The sequence below is a fragment of the Pseudophryne corroboree genome, chromosome 1 (genome assembly GCF_028390025.1).
Source record: "Pseudophryne corroboree isolate aPseCor3 chromosome 1, aPseCor3.hap2, whole genome shotgun sequence".
Taxonomy (NCBI): Eukaryota; Metazoa; Chordata; class Amphibia; order Anura; family Myobatrachidae; genus Pseudophryne; species Pseudophryne corroboree.
In genome coordinates, this window is record NC_086444.1 from 106,888,410 (window position 1) to 106,909,792 (window position 21,383).

At 40.7% G+C, this 21,383-nt stretch overlaps 1 protein-coding gene across 1 annotated transcript; it reads left to right on the forward strand.

Annotated features, from left to right (window-relative positions):
- The first annotated feature begins 10,621 nt into the window (after positions 1–10,621).
- ISL1 (ISL LIM homeobox 1) lies at positions 10,622–20,060 on the forward strand. Its single transcript, XM_063961889.1, has 5 exons — positions 10,622–10,704; positions 12,454–12,713; positions 16,248–16,534; positions 18,056–18,223; positions 18,878–20,060. The coding sequence occupies exons 2-5, from the start codon at positions 12,512–12,514 to the stop codon at positions 18,992–18,994; spliced, it is 774 nt and encodes a 257-aa protein (XP_063817959.1). The 5' UTR covers positions 10,622–10,704; positions 12,454–12,511; the 3' UTR covers positions 18,995–20,060.
- The last annotated feature ends 1,323 nt before the right edge of the window (positions 20,061–21,383 follow it).

Sequence of the window (21,383 nt, forward strand, 5' to 3'; positions counted from 1 at the left end):
CCGAAACATCGAAACATCGATCGGGAACATCGCAACCATTGGAACATTGGAAACATCGCGACCATCACGGCTTTCATTTAGAAAGCCAGGCCAGCCTCCAGGTATACTGGGGGGTCTGGGGGCGGCTTGGAGGGGGGGTTCATTTACACTCCCCAGGCTGCTATTGTCTGCAGCTGCTGGAGTGTGTGTGGGGGGGGGGGGGGCTGGGGGGTGTCCTGCCGTGCTGACCATAGATCAGCAGCACAGCAATCAGTAGGGGATAGTGCGTTGCATGAACGATAACGCCAAACGGACAATCGGATCAAAATTTAGATTGCACCTCCAGTGTGTAGAATTTCATTAACTCAAAAATGGTCCTGTCACTTTCTACCATATCTCTCATTCACTGACTGACAAACTGACTCATCACTAATTCTCTTACTTCCCGATATGTTAGGAAACGGAAATGTAACATATGTATTCTTCAGGTGGGAAATAGTAAAACGACGTAATTAGAATTTTAATAAACCTACCCTGAGGGGATGAAAAGGGGTTGACATATGATGTAATTACTGTTACGTGGCTTGCGTTCGGTGAACGATAACGCCCAAATGGACAGTTGGAGCAAAATTAGGATTGCACCTCCAGTGTGTAGAATTTAATAAATTACAAAAATGGTCACTTTTCAGGTGCTTCTCGGGAAACGCCAAGAACCATGGATTAATTATTTACTTACATTAAGACGTCTCAAATTTACATCTCTATAGATTTACCAAATTTTTAACACTCATTTATATGTACAACCATGAAAATCAGAAACTTCCGTGTGAAGAAACGGGTAGAACAGCTAGTGTATACATATTTACTAAGTAGGACAGCTTACAGGGGCAGTATGTGCATATCCTACCCATTTCCACTCCATTCAGTATGGCATATGTTACAGTACAGTGGAAATATTTTGCAGTTACTGGTACTTTTTAGGCTGACATTACTGTAAGTGCCATCCTTCGGCACGTGTCTCATGTGCTTAATGGGAAATCCCCCTCTTGATGGTAAATGGCTCAAATGATGAGAAAAATAGCAATAGTATATAATACGATTTCTAGAGCTGCCACTGCATCATGCGGTTTAAGGGACAGAGCAGAGCTGCTGCACATGCCCAGTGGTAGAAGCTTCTTCTACTAAGTTTGCTGTGTTTGTTAATCTGAGTCCTCTATCATTGAACTGGAACAGAGAGTAGCTAGCTGGAAAAAGTGGCAGGAGCCCTACCATGAGGAGGGAGAACGTGTGCTTAGAAAGAGCTGTACTGGTTCTATTATTTATTATGGAAAGTATAACCTTTTCCTGACCACTTATTTTTACTATTTAAATGTTTGATACAGCCTATAGTATAGACCATTTATATTGTTACCTATTAATGCTGTATTCCATACAGTTTCCAGTGTATAAAAAGACCAATGTTTACATTAATGTCCAGGGTCATTACCAAGTTCTTCTGCAAGTGTCTTATCTGACCTGGTCACACAGGATGCAACCAGTCATATAGACAGTATTAGCAGCGGCAGGGAAGGGAAACTTCCCTCCACTGCTGCTGTCAGAGGGACCAGAGGGACTGGAAGGTCCCTCTGCCTCCCTGCACCAGTGCCGTAACTAGCTATGGGCCAGCGGTGCCTGGCACACAGCGCAAGAGCACTGTGGGCGCAGGACCGCCGGCCGAACCCGCAGGGCTGCGAGGCTGAGGACCACTGCTCCCCCTCTCTGGCCACAGCGCTTCCACTAACAGCAGCGCAGCCAATCCGAAGCGCTGCACCCTGCACCCGCCGGCAGCCACTGACAGCCGCTCGTCATAGTACTGTCAGCGGCTGAGTGCTGGGCTGTTTGCGCTGGCGGCAACTAATGAGGATGGATTTTAAAAGCCTGGGCAGGGTAACACGCAGACCAGGAGCACCTGACGGGCGGGCAGCCGCAATTGAAAGTGCGCCGGCTGTCTTCTGCTGAGGACTCCTGGACTGCTGGATCGTGGATCGTGGCCTCCCCCCAGGCGAGTAGACACACACACACTCACACTCACTCTTTCTCTCTCTCATCTCTGCCTGCTTAATGTGTAAAAAGGGGACGCTGTCTGCCATGATGTGTAAAAGGGGGGACTGTCTGCCGTAATGTGTAAAAGGGGGATGCTATCTGCCGTAATGTGTAAAAAGGGGGATGCTATCTGCCGTAATGTGTAAAAAGGGGACGCTGTCTGCCGTAATGTGTAAAAAGAGGGATGCTGTCTGCCGTAATGTGCAAAAAGGGGACGCTATCTGCCGTAATGTGTAAAAAGGGGGATGCTGTCTGCCGTAATGTGTAAAAAGGGGACACTGTCTGCCATAATGTGTAAAAGGGGCTCTACATGGTGTAGTGGCGCTACTGTGCGGCGTAATTTGAATAATGGAGACTACTGTGCACCGTAGTATGAATTGGTATTATTCCCTTCCCTACAAAGCCACGCCCCTAATTTTTTTGTGCACGCCTACTGCGCACACTGCCCATATTTTGCATAACGGGGGGGCGCCAATGCCGTTTCTTGCACACAGCGCTGAAATGCCTAGTCACGGCACTGCCCTGCACTATCCCCTACTGATTGCTGTGCTGCCGATCATTGGTCAGCACGGCAGGACACCCCCGCCGCCTCCCCCCCCACACACACACTCCAGCAGCTGCAGACAATAGCAGACTGGGGAGTGTAAATTAACCCCCCTCCAACCCACCCCAATACCCCCCTGTATACCTGGAGGCTGTCCCCGGCTTTCTTAATTAAAGCCGTGATGGTCGCGATGTCTCCAATGTTCCAATGATCATTATGTTCCCGATTGATGTTTCGATGTTTGGAGAGAGAAAAATAAATTATATATATATATATATATATATATATATATATTATTTATTTTTTTACTAAAATCATTTTGGATAGGGTTAAATTAATATTCTTCACCTAATTCACACATAAAAAAACCAACAATTTCGGAGCAGCAAATATTTACAAGACCGCTATAAAAAATGCATGAATTCGTCTGGAATCTCGGAGCTCCGGCCGTCTCGCACTGCATTGGATCCGAACCAGGGGCGTAGCCAGAACTCTGTGGGTCCCATAGCAACAGTTTGAAGGGGCCCTTATCCCAATGCTTCTAGAGAGATACTTCTCTCCACCAGTTGTTCATTGTATGTCCCATAATAGTGCCCAATCTATTTACTGAACTATAGTAGTGCCTAAATATCATCCCCCATAGTACTGCCCTTGTTTATTTTATATACCATAGTATGCCACATTGTAGGGCTGCCAGTATACATTATACAATACTGTACTCTGAATTCACATTACTATATACAGTGCCCACCAGTTTATATTATGCCATACTTTGGTGCCTCCACTTCATACTGTGCCACATTACAGTGCCCCAGTTCATATTACTGTATGTAACATTATACATATTTCTGTATTAGTGTAATGCACTCCAGTTCATTTTATACTACAGTACAATGAGAAGGTTCAGGAGTGTAACTAGATTTATTGTATGCTAAAAGGCAAAATTGTGTAAGGGCCCCTATGTACCACCCAAAGGTGGAAAAAATGTACAACACATGTAACTTTGACAGGGAAGGTGGGCCCCTCTCAGCTCTGGGCCCCATAGCAGCTGCACTCTCTGCACCTATGGTAGCTATGCCGTTGTATATAACACATGTAACTGTGACAGGGAAGGTGGGCCCCTCTCAGCTCTGGGCCCCATAGCAGCTGCACTCCCTGCACCAATGGTAGCTATGCCATTGTATATAACACATGTAACTGTGACAGGGAAGGTTGGCCCCTCTCAACTCTGGGCCCCATAGCAGCTGCACTCCCTGCACCTATGGTAGCTACACCCTGGATCCGACACTTAGATTTCAATGACTTGTGATCAAACTAAATGTAATTTCGACCCTTGCATTGCAACACGGTTTGGCCAGGTGCACAGTTACTTGTTTTGATATTCAGCTATGTAATACATTTTTCTAGGGTCCCAGGATAATGATATATGCAGAAGCGTATTAAGTGAGGGAAAGATGGGGGGGAGGGGACATGTGCAATCTCCATTTGAACCCTCTTCTCTCTAGCTAGCAGCACAAGTGAGTAGACTCTGATGCTGTGCTAGAGTCTACTGCAAATGCGCAGGTCTCTGGGAATATGCCACGACGTCATACTCTGTTTGCAGCCCGCATCTCCCGGAATCCCCATGTAAAGAAAACGGGGATCAGGATGCAAAGCCATGCCCTTCCTGTGGGGCCACACCCCCTCCTGTGAAACCACACCCCCTTTTGGGGGGCACACCTCCGGCATGCAGAAGGACTCAGAGGTGCCGTACCAGGTGTCTCTGGATGGATAGATAGATAGATAGATAGATAGATAGATAGATAGATAGATAGATAGATAGAGTTAGATGGATGATATAGATATAGAGATAGATAGATAGATAGATAGATAGATAGATAGATAGATAGATAGATAGATAGATAGATAGTGTGGCGTTTGTATATTCTCCCTGTACTTGCGTGGGCTTCCTCTGGGCACTCCGGTTTCCTCCCACAATCAAAAAATATACGTTTAGGTTAATTGGCTCCCAAATAAAAAATGAACCCTAACGTGATGTGTGTGCATGTACATGTGGTAGGGTATATAGATTGTAAGCTCCACTGGGGCAAGCACTGGTGTGAATGGCCAAATACTGTATTCTCTGTAAAGCGCTACGGAATATGTGTGCGCTATATAAATAACTGGTAATAATAATAATAATAATAATAATAATAAATAGATTGATCGATCGATAATACTATAATATCTGGGCTCTGAGTAATCCAGCAGATGGTTCTCTTCTGCACCGACAGTGTTTCTAGGTGTAAGTAATTTACGGCCCAAGCCAGGGGTGGATTGGGATGGAAAACCAGCCCGGGAAATTTATGGAAGCAGCCCTAATGGGGGTTCGGGTCTGTTAAGTTGGGCGGGATTTAATGAAATTGCTGCCTTTCTTGCATCTTTTGCTACAGTTGTGTCTGAGACCAGGAGCAGATTGGGAACTAAAAGTGGCCCTGTAAAATGTAGAAGTGGTCCAACATGGCAGCACAAGAGGTGTAACATACCGTGTAGCCATGGCAGCATCACTGGATGGCAGAGTTGCTGTACTACAGAGGTGGAATAACAGAATGAATGGGGACTATGCGGTGGGCTGCCTGTCATGTGTGGGGTGGGTCCACATGACAACACACAAAACAGGCCCCACAGACACATTGGCCTATCAGGAATCTTCCTGGTGAGCCCTATGGACAATCCACCCCCTGGTCCAAGCCCAATAACGCTGTTTTATTTCCTTTCATGTTAGTAATGTAGTGTACCCCAGGGCCCAGTACCTGCAGCCTCGTGCTGCCCTCGCGCGTCTCCTGCACTCACTCTTCCAAGTTTCCACCCACAGGGGACAATACAGAAATATCACTGCGATAACAAGTGTATAATATAATGGGCCAGATGTACTAAGCTTGAAAAGTGATAAATATCACTGTGATAACCAGTGTATAATATAATATCCTGTGCAGGCTGTATAACGCACGCACCTAGCCAAGAGTGCTAGAGGGCGATAAAATGAGCACAGCAATCTGTCCCCAGTTATATTATATTACCTGATGTGATATTGCATTACTGTATACAGTGCTCATTTATACACTGAACATTTACCACCGGGGAGGTGTTACATCAGCTATAATATAAAGTACAGGTAAATGCGACTGGAAATGTGCTGGTGAATTTTCAGATCGCTCACACTGCAGGCTGTATACCGAGGTCATGGACATATGACCTCAGATGTGGGCCTCCGATGTACCCAGTGTAATTAAGGTGCAGTATCCCTGTGACACTGTATGTGATGCTGGCATTATACTGTATATAGCTATATTCTCTCTCTCTCCCATATGATCCATCAGGGCTAGAGGGAGGGTACAGATCGCTCACCACCAGTCATCTGTAGCTAGCATGCTGAGTACCAACCCTGGGTGTGATCTCACTCGCCATGCAACCAGTCTGATGCCAGTGCTCGTGTCTGTATAGTCCGACCAACAAACCAATAAATAAATACTGTAGGTAAAGTGTGTGTGTGTGTGTGTGTGTGTAACATTACTTTCGTTATTTAAAAATAATTTTATTTAAAGCCTCTGCCAGTGTCATATACTGTATGTCTATAGCAGGCTTCACAGACAGTATATGAGAACAGGAACTCTCTGGCACAGTGGGTAAGAGTATAGACTTTCTATCCCTTTTCTATTTTTTTTTAGGAGGGTCTTGTGATGTGTCTGTGTTTTTTTGCAACCATATCTGCAGTGAGATAGTCTGATTGATTGTGCATCCACACTCCCCGAGAAAGTCTTCTCTCTCTCTTTCTCTCTCTCTCTCTCTCTCTCTCTCTCTCTCTCTCTCTCTCTTTCTCCCTCTATCTCTCTTTCCCTGTCTCTTCTCTTCTCTCTCTCTCCAAAAAGAAAGAACACCCACAAATGATTAGCTAAACACGCCAAGTACAAATCCCGGGTTATGTCCAATTATTCAAGTGTATAGTGATATCATAAAACAGAAGTAATCCAAATGGTCTTCTCGCTGTCTAAATACCTTACTCATTGTAACTGGCAGTGTCTCATTATTCACTCCCTCTAGCAGGATTCCAGCTCACATACATACTGTAGCTTCCCAGTAACTCCGGTACACAGCAATGAGAATTAGTGATGCAGCTCAAACCTCATGTCAGCCCTCCTTCCCTTACCAGTAACTCCAGTCTGGGCGGGGACACATTCTCTCTCTCTCTCTCTCTCTCTCTCTCTCTCTCGCTCCGTCTCTTTCTCTCCCTCCCTCCCCCCCCCCCCCCCCCCCCATCCCACAGGCACCACTGTCAGCCCAATGCAAAAAGTTACCCCTGTGAAATACACCCTGAAAAACAAATACTGCATAATCTCCACCAAAGAAACAGACATACTGTACATGCATAAATAAATAAATAAATAATAAATAAATGGATTGTACCATGTACTTTGAGTACTGGATAATATGTGCTTATGCACGGTTTGGGTGGCATGTTATTAACTTATATATATATTTTTTAAATATATTTTTTCTTTCTTTTACCTGCTGCTTAGTATTTATATGCCTCCTGAATTTATTCTGACGTCAATAAAAAAAATTATGCACTGTATATGGGACAAAAGTGTATACATACAAAAATTATTTTAAAATGATCAGTCCCCTGGATTTAGCCAAAAATCTAAATTAATTTGCAATAAGGTGTCGGATATTTTGAAATTAGTACATTTTACAATGTCATTGCTAGCTATGCATGTTATGTTATATCATATTAGTGTGTGTGCATGAAAAGGAGAGATGGGGGGAGTAGTTGGGGATAGATTAGTGTTAAAAATGTGTAAAAAAAATGTGTTTTTCTAAATAAATGAGTTGGTAGATCAAAATTATCTACTTTGCGTCGAATATACCGTACTCAAGTCTATCTAGCAGTTGTGGGAACACAGTTGTGGAACTCCACGTTGCCTAATCCTTACCTTAATGACTTAATTTTGCCTCCTATTATGAAACTGATGGGGAAGCTTTGATCGCCATGAAACATTGTTCAAAAGACAACAGAACACAAAGACCAGCGTGACCGCATTATCATAATTGGCTCTTTTCCAATGTGAACGCAAGAGGTCGCTGTTGTGACCCAATACTGGGAATATTGTCTAAATTGTTAATCACCGTGTGATGTATTCCACAACTATCACTATATCAAGTGGGTATAAAATAAAACACACATATGTCAATAGTAGCGGTAGCAGGAATACTCGCCTGAGCAAAGACAGCAGAATGTGTGTATATACATTGAATAAGATTGAAATGTTGCATTATTGTTATTATTACTTTATTATTTGCTATAGCAAATATATGGTCATTATTCCGAATGTTACTTTTAAAGATACAAATTGCTTATTTCTGGAGTAAGCGAATTGACAATCATTTATTATTTCGTATAGTTTGCTTTTACTAAAATACTGTATTGTGTGTATTTTATAGTTAGTAGTCACAGTTCATTGCTGGCGGTCATTAAATTGATAAAGGGCTTTTGTCAACCAGGTGAAGCCTTTGTAACTGTTCTAATCATCTATATACATATCTATGGCTACTGAATCGCAGGTCTTATAATATCTCATAACTGACTTCATTCAGCCCACAAGTTATGTACTTCTGTTTCAGCAGAGATATGTCACAGAGATATATCACACATTCTGTGTGCATCTATGGGCCTAACAGGGTAACAATGTAATAACCCAGCGATCTCAAACTGATACAATTTATCAAGACAAAAAAAAATACACTTGGTAGGCCACATTGCACGCTGCACATTACTGATGCTTGCGAGTATATCGATGTGAGTTAAGCTTTATTTATTTATTTATGTATGTATTTATTAATTATGAATTTATTTAGATGTATTTATCTATTTTAATCTGCAAATTAATAAAGTCTGCTTTTTTATTCTGTTTTATTTTATTAGTATCATCTTTTTAGCACATGGGCCCTGGGTTATAATCGTCTGTGAAAATCTTAAGCAAACAATTGCTTGAAGAGGTCACCTCTATTGTCTATGGGACAAGTAAGACGGAAGCAGTTAGTGGCCTAAAATCCACAATGAGTCCGGGGGTCTGCAATTCACACACATGGACTGGGACAGGGTGTTTGTTTAGACTCATAAGAAGCCAGAATTACGGGGAACCAATACCTGGGACAACAAATAGAAAACGTAAGACACAGACACACACACACACACACACACACACACACACACACACACACACACACACACACACATATACACACACACACACACACACACACACACACACACACACACACACACACACACACACACTATATAAAAAATACTGGTAGCCCTGGAGGAATATTGGCATTACACTACTTGATCTCATTTTTATCCTGTAGTGGATGTGCATTGCAATTGTTACAAACTGTGAAGACGTTATTTATATGTTGCATTTTTTGCAATGACTACACAGACACATACATGGGTTTCTATGCTATACTCCAAAATTAACCCTTCCAGGGAGGCAGCAGCATGCAGGCTGGCACAGAGGCTGCATAGGGAGTGATAGTAAGGAGACATATATGAGTGTGTGCTGGGGTGCTGCAGCAGCAGGGATAGTGGCGCACAGGACTACAGGACCTGTAATGTGATAATAAGCCCAGCTGCTCGGTGCAGCCTCAGCCAATCACCTGGGGGGAGCGCTGACGTCTCCCCGCCCTGCGTCACACCAATGGAGATTGAGCTGAGTTGGAGCAGAGAAGTTTGAGTAAGAGATAAGGAAGAGAGTGCAGGATCAGCACTGACTCCGGCACTGCAGCTGAGGGAACCTGGGCTGATCAGACAGGCAGAGCACAGCCTGGGCACACTGCTCTGCACCCTGCAGAACTCTTTTCCCTCTGCCTGTGGATACACCAAGCTGACACCATTTCACTGTGGACAATACACCCTCTGTCAGACATGGGAGACATGGAGACCCTCCAAAAAGTAAGCAGCATTTTATTTCTCGTTTCATTCCTAGCTGGATTGTCTTCAGTGCACTTCTTGCCCCTGGTGCCACTGTGTGTGTGTGTGTGTGTGTGTGTGTGTGTGTGTGTGTGTGTGTGTGTGTGTGTGTGTGTGTGTGTGTGTTACAGAAGCCATGTGTATTGCTGCACAGACTCATTATTGGGCATTTCATATTGCAACACATGTCTCCAGCAAGAAAAAGGGGGTCTGCTTGGCATGGAAGTTGAAGCCATGGACTGACAAATTACATGGTGTGTGTGTGTGTGTGTGTGTGTGTGTGTGTGTGTGTGTGTGTGTGTGTGTGTGTTTGTATTTTGGCTGCCCCATGCCTTGCTCCAGTGTTGTATCTGACAGCAGAGGATGCTTCCTCTGAGACATTCTTTTCCTAAATTCTATAATTTCCCTCCCTGAAACAGTGTCACACAGGGGCAGATCACTTACCTGATTTAAGTACATATATACTGTAGCTGATATTTGCAGTGCACACTGACAGTCCCAGTCTCCATTTAACACATGTTCCTCCTCCTTTTAAATGAGTAAAGGATTTGGATGGCACACAATTATCTGACATATTCTATATATACATACAGGGTTTTTTGTTGTTGTGTTGTTTGTTTATTATTCTTTTATTGTATTATTATTATTATTATTATTATTATTATTATTATTATAATACTCTAATTCTTATTTTTTATTTTTGTATTCTTATCTATTTTTGTTTTTATTTTTATTTTATTTTTATTTTTTTTGGGGGAGGGGGGGTCTTTTCCCTAAAACCACACACACACACACACAGGCTCCCAGTCACGCCCTATAAGAGAACGACGCTAAAAGTGTGTTTATCTCTGTAGGAGAGTAAACGTTTAGTCAATCATGTTATTTATTTCCCTTGCAGAGAACGACTGATTTCACTATGTGTTGGCTGCGGTAATCAGATTCACGATCAGTATATTCTGAGGGTTTCCCCGGACCTGGAATGGCATGCAGCCTGTCTCAAGTGTGCGGAATGCAATCAGTATTTGGATGAAACGTGTACTTGCTTTGTTAGGGATGGAAAAACGTACTGTAAAAGGGACTATATCAGGTATGCACATTAATCATTTTTATTGGTAACTGTTGCTGAATTACGTGTTTTTTTTAACCACTTTAATATATATTTGTTTGCTTTACTATTTTTAAATTAATCTATCTATCTATCTATCTATCTATCTATCTATCTATCTATCTATCTATTTAAAATTAGTGTTATTTCATTTTTATTATTTTCCTATATTACTTTCACTACTCCTTTGGCTTCTATGGAATATTGTTTACATTTGATTGTTATCGAGGGACGCTGCATGTCCAATGCAGATTTGCATAAAAGTGATAATTTAAAGTGTCTTGTTTTTATTTGTTGTTAAAATATAGACTAGCAGGTCATCTGGATAAGTGGGTTTACCATTTAGTGATTTATGTAACCTCCTATTTACCAAACTTGATGGTGACATGTCGGTATTAAAACAATTCCAGTATAATCTAACATTTAATATATATTTTCTTTTAAATATGAAAATGCATAAACATAGTTTATGTATCTAAATGACTGTCTGCTCCCCTTATCTTATCTCTGCTGATGAATTAGAACAGGTCACACTGCCCCATCATCTTGCCGCAAACAATTGGGATATTTAGATAATGGAAACTGCTTCCTTCCTCGAATTAAAATCTGGAAACTGATAAAGGGCTATAGATACCAATTGCCAGACTACAGGCACCCAGTATAAACTTTAGTTTGTCTCTACTCTGTTTACCTGGACAGTCCCTGTATGTGAGTTCCCCAACATGTAATTATTTTTTATTGATCTCTCATAGATGGTATCTAAAGAATAACAATATTATAAAACCAAACAAAAGGACTCCAAATTAGGGGAACATTTTACAAAATGTAACATTATACGATATTTCAATATTTTAAAATATTTATTTCGAATAAAGGTTTTTACACGACTGTAAAATAAATTCGTTCCACAAACTATATTGCAGTTGCGAAGTGAGGTAACACACGAGGAGGGGATTATTTTGTATTTAATACAAATGAATAAAATACATCTCATGAGTTTTGCATATACCTGTGCGTTGTAACTTACACTACCTATATATATATATATATATATATATATATATATACATACATACACTCACTACTATCCTAATAGGCGTCTGGTATATATATATATATATATATATATATATATGTATATATATATATATATATATATATATATACATATACATACCAGACGACTATTAGGATAGTAGTGACTGTAGTAACGTTGCTACGTTATAGAAAATATTACGAATATAGTGAAAACATTTTTTTTTCTTATTAAACCCCCCCCCCCCCCACCATATTATTGGTTTAATGCTTTCTAAAAATAAAGCTCCTTTTGGATTTGGGGCCCGGACTAGATCAGGAATAAAGGGGCATTTTCTTTGTAAATAAACTGTGGGCTGCCATGTTTGCAGAGAATAAGGTGGATCTTTTATTACTGATAGTAGAGAAAGTGGCTATTAATAATTTAAAATCAACTTTAACATGAAATAAAAGTTAAGGCACTGAGGTGTGAGGTACGGCTGGTGCAGTTATATGTAGTTAGTTATATATAGTTTGTGTATGTCATTCTGGTTCCCTGAAATCAGAAGTATAACATGTATAAGGGGCAGCTAGGACTCAGGTTCCAGGCAGTGGGATAATAGCGGGCTAGAGAGGGCAGATGAGGGGCTGTACTATGGTGCCCGCAGTGACAGTGCCTCTCTTCTCTCCCCCCCCATGTCCCGGCCTCGCCTGCAGGTTGTACGGGATCAAGTGTGCGAAGTGCAGCATCGGCTTCAGCAAGAGCGACTTCGTGATGCGGGCCCGCTCCAAGGTCTATCACATCGAGTGTTTCCGCTGCGTGGCCTGCAGCCGCCAGCTCATCCCGGGGGACGAGTTCGCTCTGCGGGAGGACGGCCTCTTCTGCCGGGCGGACCACGACGTGGTGGAGAGGGCCAGCCTGGGGGCCAGCGACCCGCTCAGCCCCTTGCACCCGGCAAGGCCCCTGCAGATGGCAGGTACACTTTTACTCCGGACTACTGCGCTACAGTATGTGCTGCTGTCACTGGGGGACCTGAGGCTGTCTCCCTACTGCCTGAGCCTGGCCCACGGCCACACCACTTACATCTGCCCTGGTGGGATGGTACACAGTCCCTGCATCCCTGTCCCCTCCACAGTGACAGAGCAAACGTGATGTATCCACGGATAGAACGCTGGAGTCAGCAACGTTCCACAGTCCTGGAGTAATAGATTTGCAGAGTTATATGTGTCTATATCAATATCTGTTGTGTGTGTATAATATATATATCTATCTATCTATCTATCTGGTGGGCAGGTGGCATGTAACCCCTTTGTATAAATAAAACTATATATATATATATATATATATATAGTAATTATGTAACACGCACACACACATACATTAGACAGACAGGTGTGTGTGTGTGTGTGTGTGTGTGTGTGTGTGTGTGTGTGTGTGTGTGTGTGTGTGTGTGTAATGTTATTAGTGACAGTAGTAGTACTGAGTTAACTATGTTTGCACATACTATAAAACAATACGGTAAATTATTCATTTGTATACTATCCCCGTTGTAACAGTGATTATTTATTTGCTTAATATAGCAGTTGGCATAGTGATTATTTGTTTATTTGTATACTGTACCAGTAGGTATAGTGATCATGTATTACTATACTGTACCAGTAGGTATAGTGATCATGTATTTGTATACCGTACCAGTAGGTATAGTGATTATGTATTACTATACTGTACCAGTAGGTATAGGGATAATGTATTTGTATACCGTACCAGTAGGTATAGGGATAATGTATTTGTATACTGTACCAGTAGGTATAGTGATCATGTATTTGTATACCGTACCAGTAGGTATAGTGATTATGTATTACTATACTGTACCAGTAGGTATAGAGATAATGTATTTGTATACTGTACCAGCAGGCATAGTGATTATGTATTTGTATACTGTACCAGTAGGTATAGTGATCATGTATTTGTATACCGTACCAGTAGGTATAGTGATTATGTATTACTATACTGTACCAGTAGGTATAGGGATAATGTATTTGTATACCGTACCAGTAGGTATAGGGATAATGTATTTGTATACTGTACCAGCAGGCATAGTGATTATGTATTTGTACACTGTACCAGTAGGCATAGTGATTATGTATTTGTATACTGTACCAGTAGGTATAGGGATAATGTATTTGTATACCGTACCAGTAGGTATAGGGATAATGTATTAGTATACTGTACCAGTAGGCATAGTGATTATGTATTAGTATACTGTACCAGTAGGTATAGTGATAATGTATTTGTATACCGTACCAGTAGGTATAGTGATAATGTATTTGTATACTGTACCAGTAGGTATAGATTGTGTATTTGTATACTGTACCAGTAGGTATAGTGATAATGTATTTGTATACCGTACCAGTAGGTATAGTGATAATGTATTTGTATACTGTACCAGCAGGCATAGTGATTATGTATTTGTATACTGTACCAGTAGGTATAGTGATAATGTATTTGTATACTGTACCAGTAGGTATAGTAATCATGTATTTGTATACTGTACCAGTAGGTATAGTGATTATGTATTTGTATACTGTACCAGTAGGTATAGTGATTATGTATTTGTATACTGTACCAGTAGGTATAGATTGTGTATTTGTATACTGTACCAGTAGTCATAGTGATTGTGTATTTGTGTACCGTACCAGTAGGCATAGTGATTATGTATTTGTGTACTGTACCAGTAGGTATAGTGATAATGTATTTGTATACTGTACCAGTAGGCATAGTGATTATGTATTTGTGTACTGTACCAGTAGGTATAGTGATAATGTATTTGTATACTGTACCAGTAGTCATAGTGATAGTGTATTTGTATACTGTACCAGTAGGAATAATTATTATGTATTTGTATACTGTACCAGTAGTCATAGTGATTATGTATTTGTATACTGTACCAGTAGGTATAGTGATAATGTATTTGTATACTGTACCAGTAGGTATAGTGATAATGTATTTGTATACCGTACCAGTAGGCATAGTGATTATGTATTTGTATACTGTACCAGTAGGAATAATTATTATGTATTTGTATACTGTACCAGTAGGAATAATTATTATGTATTTGTATACTGTACCAGTAGGCATAGTGATTATGTATTTGTATACTGTACCAGTAGGAATAATTATTATGTATTTGTATACTGTACCAGTAGGAATAATTATTATGTATTTGTATACTGTACCAGTAGGAATAATTATTATGTATTTGTATACTGTACCAGTAGGCATATTGTTTGTTACTTACCACCTAGCACAGGTTAGTCTCTACTGTTTTCTGCTACTTGGGGCCCTTTACTTTTAGGGGTGGGATAACATCTCCTCCACTCTCCTCCCCAACTGCCCCCCCACCCCCCTCCCCCTTACCCAAGTACCCTCCTCAGCAATAAGTAAGGATAGAGCTGAGGAATGAATGTAGATACTTAGACGGTAATTTTAAACTGTCAACAAGCTAATCTGCAGTAATTGCCATCTGAAGTGATCCTGTGATTGGGAGGAGAATGATACTGTGGATTGGGGGGCTGTAACCGCACACTACATCTAAGGGGGTGTATAATGCAGGACAGGAGGCAGGGGGTGTATAATACTGGACAGCGGGCAGGGGCACTGCTTTTCCTCTAAAGCTTCCCTGTGACTGTGAGCAGTGGCACAAAACCGCAAGGATCTTATGGCACAGTGTGGATAAACTAGTTGTTAGAATCGGAGAGAAAGGAAATTTTCCAGTCCATTTCTGACTAATTGAACGGAGATTGGATACATTTAAGCAAAGTCAACAAAATACCTTTGGGGGGGGAGGGGGGGGGGGGGCACACTAAATCTGCTTCCTCCCCACCTGAGCCTGCTAGACACACACACAGGCACATGACTTATCAGAGCTGACAGGCGTGCAGTATACAGTATACACTGTATCTCCTGCATACACTGAGGATTACAGTGTAACCACACACCTAGGAACCCAAGCCTTTATTCTGCATGTGCCGATTTTTACTGTCGGGGCCTTATCAGCTTAACACAATATTTAAGGAGAAGCCGTGTTTGCCCTTTTTTTATTGTATTTAATATCTCGTTTTCGCAGAGTCTGAATAGTTTCCCTTATTGCAGGTTAGGAGTCATTGGTGTCTTATTTATTTAGCAAATGCACTTTTTTTTTTTGTATAAAAGCATGCCAGTTTTTTTGGAAATAAATAACTGCACGTACACATATGCTTCTAGTGCCCCCCAATAGTCATAATTGGGGGAGCGAAGGGAGGGACGGGAGGGGGGCATTGGCGTAGTTTAGTTTTAGGATTGGGGCTTAGAAATTGGAGGTATTGCTCATGGGGTTATTATGTATAATGTGCATAAGACATTATATAAGTGTAATCTTATTGAGTATAAGACTTATTTTGGGATGTGCTGATTAGAACTAGTGGAGGTGACTCTGAGGAGATATTTTATGATTGGTATATTGATTTTACAGCAGAACCCATTTCTGCCCGGCAGCCCGCCCTCAGGCCCCATGTCCACAAGCAGCCAGAGAAGACCACCCGGGTCCGGACAGTCCTTAATGAGAAGCAGCTTCATACATTGCGGACCTGCTACGCTGCCAACCCCAGGCCCGACGCCCTGATGAAGGAGCAGCTGGTGGAAATGACCGGCCTGAGCCCCAGGGTCATAAGGGTCTGGTTCCAAAACAAGAGGTGTAAGGACAAAAAGAGGAGCATCTTGATGAAGCAGATCCAGCAGCAGCAACCCAATGATAAGACAGTAAGTGAGTCATGGGGGGCTGCTGCGTGGCTTGGGGTGGGCTTCCCATACGGTAGTCTATGCACTGTGATTATTACATATGACTAATGTAGCTTGTATTATACGCCTGATTCTATACAATGAGAATAGACTGTTCTACTGAACCCATATATATTTATGTGTCATATATGCATAGGAGGAGTGTCATGGATATATGATATGATATGATATGATATAGGATAAGATGCGGTGGGTATAGCTAATATATGATGAGGAATAAATAAACAAACACGCATAAAGCACTATGTCGATATTAAACAAATATGCCTCTTTCAATTCATCAAATACACACATGCCTCTCCCCCCCCTTCCCCCCCCCCCCCACACACACACACACACACACACACACACACACACACACACACACATTAAATGTTGTATATTAAATAAATAATATATATATATATATATATATATATATATATATATATTAATAGTGCATATTATATATATATTTCTGTGTGCTGGATTTATTTAGTAGTTGTTGATGCAAAACTATTCCGGATTTTCTGCATTTTCCCCATCAATCCTCATGAGCAAATCTGCTGTTCTGTGTCCTCGGTGTACTTTACAATAGCTGGGAGCTATATGTCATAAGCATGGGGGCAGATGAGTGATGGGTCAGGCTGCAGCTTACCTTGCCTGCCCAGGTAGTCAGCGCTGTATAGTATAGTATAGTATAGTATAGTATAGTATAGTATAGTATAGTATAGTATAGTGTTCCGGAGCGCGTTGCTTAATATCTGTAGGCACTATGGCGACACTCAGCAGTGATCCCGACTTTATAAGTGTAACTATAAACTCATAAGATCTTAGGGTCCTTTCCTGCATATTTGTATTAGATTTTATATTAGTACTCACTATATTGCCCTCAAAGTAAATAATTGCTTCTCTAAATACTGTCCACTTGTCTTAATGCTGTTTATTGTACCCGTTTGCAACATCATAACTCATTTGCTCTTGGATTAAAGTATTGTGCTGTATATTAAAATATAGATATTAATAGTGTATATATCATAGTACTCTATACATATCTGCCAGTTTAATAATGTACATGGTTTTAATATACATGATTGCATAGTAACTAATAAAGTGTTATAATATCGCATATTACTCTTATTATACTCTTATATTGCATAATGATTTGCATTATAATATTGTATAACAATAGAGGGCATAGGACGATTCATATCGTGCTATTGTATTGTACAGTACAAGAGGACATAGCAAAGGATTATACAGTGTATCATTATGTATCAGAACAACACTAATTATTACAATGGAGACTGTAATTATTCCGGGCACGGAGTGTATATTTTATATATATATATATATATATATATATATATATATATATATATATATATATACATATTGTGATTTGTGATGATACTGATAGCAGATTCTTTGTGCACTTATTATTACTGTACCGGTGTAATCATTACTGGAACTGTGAGTGACCTGTCATGCTTTTCGTTGCAGAATATTCAAGGGATGACAGGGACCCCTATGGTGGCTTCCAGTCCCGAGAGACACGACGGCGGGTTACAAGCTAACCCGGTAGAGGTGCAGACTTACCAGCCTCCATGGAAGGTCCTCAGTGACTTTGCCCTGCAGAGTGACATTGATCAGCCGGCCTTCCAGCAACTGGTGAGTTGTCACTTGACAGTCTAGCTTGGAGGGGCGCTGGAATTTTGGAACTGCTGTGGGATTTGTTCTATTTAAACAAATCCATGGGACCAGGAACACTAAATAAATACGGAGACCATTATTAGCTGAGTAGATAGATAGATAGATAGATAGATAGATAGATAGACAGACAGACAGACAGACAGACAGACAGACAGACACAGATAGATAGATAGATAGATAGATAGATAGATAGATAGACAGATAGACAGATAAATAGATAGATAGATAGATAGATAGATAGATAGATAGATAGATAGATAGATAGATAGATAGATGGTACCTACATGCTTTAATTTGCTATAGTTCATTTTACAGAGGTACTGTATATAGCTCGTGTCTTTTCAGTTGCAGTAAGATTACAGAACATGCTGTACAACTGGAGATAATTCTTTAGATAATGTATATAAATTCTCAGTGGATTGTGACTTCTGCATGATTTACATATTGGGGTGCTAGTGACAGGGTGGCTAGAGAAGTGCCACACCACTGCAGATGACCTTTCTCAGAGTTATGTTTCATTCTGTTTGCCCAGAAACTCCTTTCACACTCTTCTTTCTCTCTTTCTCTCTCTCTCTCTTGTTCTGCCTCTAATTGAAGACCTGTTTCTCACAGGTTAATTTTTCAGAAGGGGGACCAGGATCCAATTCCACCGGCAGTGAAGTGGCCTCTATGTCCTCTCAGCTCCCAGACACCCCTAACAGCATGGTAGCCAGCCCCATTGAGGCATGAGAAGAATGAACTCTGTGGTCTCCCAAACCCCCTTTTTTGTATTGGATAAATCGGGACATATATTGGCTCGGACTTCAACACAAAAAAAAGTATTTGACGACCTAGCTTGATGCACCAGAGCACCCAGGATAGTCCATCTGATGTATGGAGGCCGTCTGGAGATGATGGCATGGTAGCAACACTGTGAAGACAATCATTGGGATCTTACTAGGATTGAACAATATCCAATATGGTCGTAGGAGCATTACCAGTCCAGGACAAGGAGAAAAGTAATAACAGAAAAGGGCATAGAGGATTTATATCTGTGGATCTCCAAACATAAGCATTAATATATTTCCCTGATCACCTTTCACAACGACAGGCCACGATGGAGAGATGGTACAGGTGATCTTAATCCGAATGGTGCTGTTTTATCTATATAACATCACTTAATCATTGCCTTGCCAAACAGGAGCTCCATTCAGTCTGGGACTGTAGAGCAGCTAAATGGACAATGACTGAAGGGATCCTGGAGGATTACAGGTGGAGCTGTTTTACGTTGGTTAGCAATGTTTTAAATTAACTCTAACAAGGGGGAACTGTTAAAAAAAAAATAATCCAGGTCTCACATAGCATGTAACTGTTTCATTACATGAAGTCCAAAAAAAATCCTCTAAAACATTGCTTTTTTTTTTTTTTTTTTTTTTTTTTAAATCTGCCTTTAATTATTATTATTTTTTTTTTATTATTATTTTCCAAAAAAGACAATTCTAAAAAGCATTGCAACAACAAGTTATACCTCTATTTTGCCACAGGCGTCTCTGGATTGTGTGTGTGATTCTTTGACAAAGAACTTTTATCCCCCCCCCCCCCCCTCCCCCCTTCCCAAAGATGTGTATAGTTATTGGTTCAAACGACTGTTCTCTCTCTGGGAAATAAGGAGAAAGGGAATCATTTTGTTTGCTATTGCATTGCAAAAAAAAAAAAAAGAAAAAAAAAAGAAAAAAAAGTTATAAAGTTATTTATTATTTATTGTCGAAAGACTTGCCACTTTTCATGTTATTTGACTATATATTTTTTTTGTTTGCTGAAGTAAAAAGAAAAGAAAAAAAACAACAAGAAAAAAAGAAAGCTTGTATCGTGGTCTCTGAATTAAATGTCGTGTTGTGTGTTTGTTGTCTCTTCCTATCCAAAGTTGTGTGAAACAAAACAAAATAATCCCCCCCCCCCCCCTTCCCCACTCCCCCGTCACAGGTTATGTTCTCTGGAGTTGACCCGACAAGAAATGCTGCAATCTGCTCAGTAATCAGATCCACACTTCATCCTACCTGTAACACAGTACATCAGGCAAGCTGCACATTACAGGGCTCACACAGACACATCACACACCCCTGCAAAATGCACGGTGTGTACCTGTATATCCGCTTACCACCTTACAATGCAGGGCCAATTCTCCAATATGAGGCAGCATATTAGAATCCTTTAACTACTCTCCGTATATACACACATATATATATATATATATATTCATAATGTATCTAACTATCTATCTATCTATCTATCTATCTATCTATCTATCTATCTATCCAGCTAACTATTTACTGTATATATATATTTCGTGTATGTGTGTATAATATATATATATATATATATATATATATATATATATATATAGTGAAAAGGCATTGAAATGCTATTTGCTTTAGCAACTGAGGACTGCGGTGACTTACAAAGTCAGGTGTAGTCAATGTTTGTCTTTGGGTCCGTTATCAGGGTCATTGGCAAATCTTCATTTATTGACTTTCCACTGATAGTAGGGGAAATATTTTGGCTCAGCTGTGCGTTTTAAATGTCCTTATGTTGTTGACTAGGACGTGCTGTGGCCTTATCTTACTGTGACCAGTGTAAGAAAACCTGTTGCTCTCTTAATTATTGTCGAAGTTAAAGTCAAACTTACAGCCTGCTGGGCCACCAGTTGGCTGGAAGTGCACGCTGGGAATTGTAGTTCCACAGCAGCTTGGAGAGCCACTGGTTGTCTACTTAATGAAGACTATGGTGGTCAGGAAATACATGGATTTTAGTCCTAGGGTAAAGCTGTATGTGTCAAGGTGTAATTAGTTAGATTATAAAATGCTGTACAGTATATATTCACCTGCTTCACAATGTGCTGTTAGCTGCGGAGAATTTAAAGATAGTTTGGGAGATACTAATGTTTGTAAACAGTCTTGAATTAGAGATAAGGAGAGAGGGAGAGAGAGAGAGAGAGAGAGAGAGAGAGAGAGAGAGAGAGAGAGAGGAGTGTGAGTGTGTGTATGTGTGTGTCTGAGAGAGTTACATTAGATAAGAAATGTTTTATTTTTCAAGATCATTCTCCCACTTGTGCATACAGAAGCAATCACTGATAACTGAT

Bases quoted from the DNA above. Each gene is read 5' to 3' on its own strand.
- ISL1 (XM_063961889.1), top strand. From the start codon at position 12,512: ATGCGGGCCCGCTCCAAGGTCTATCACATCGAGTGTTTCCGCTGCGTG. The intron at 16,535-18,055 runs GTAAGTGAGTCA...TTTTCGTTGCAG, and splicing joins AGCAACCCAATGATAAGACA to AATATTCAAGGGATGACAGG. The intron at 18,224-18,877 runs GTGAGTTGTCAC...TGTTTCTCACAG, and splicing joins AGCCGGCCTTCCAGCAACTG to GTTAATTTTTCAGAAGGGGG.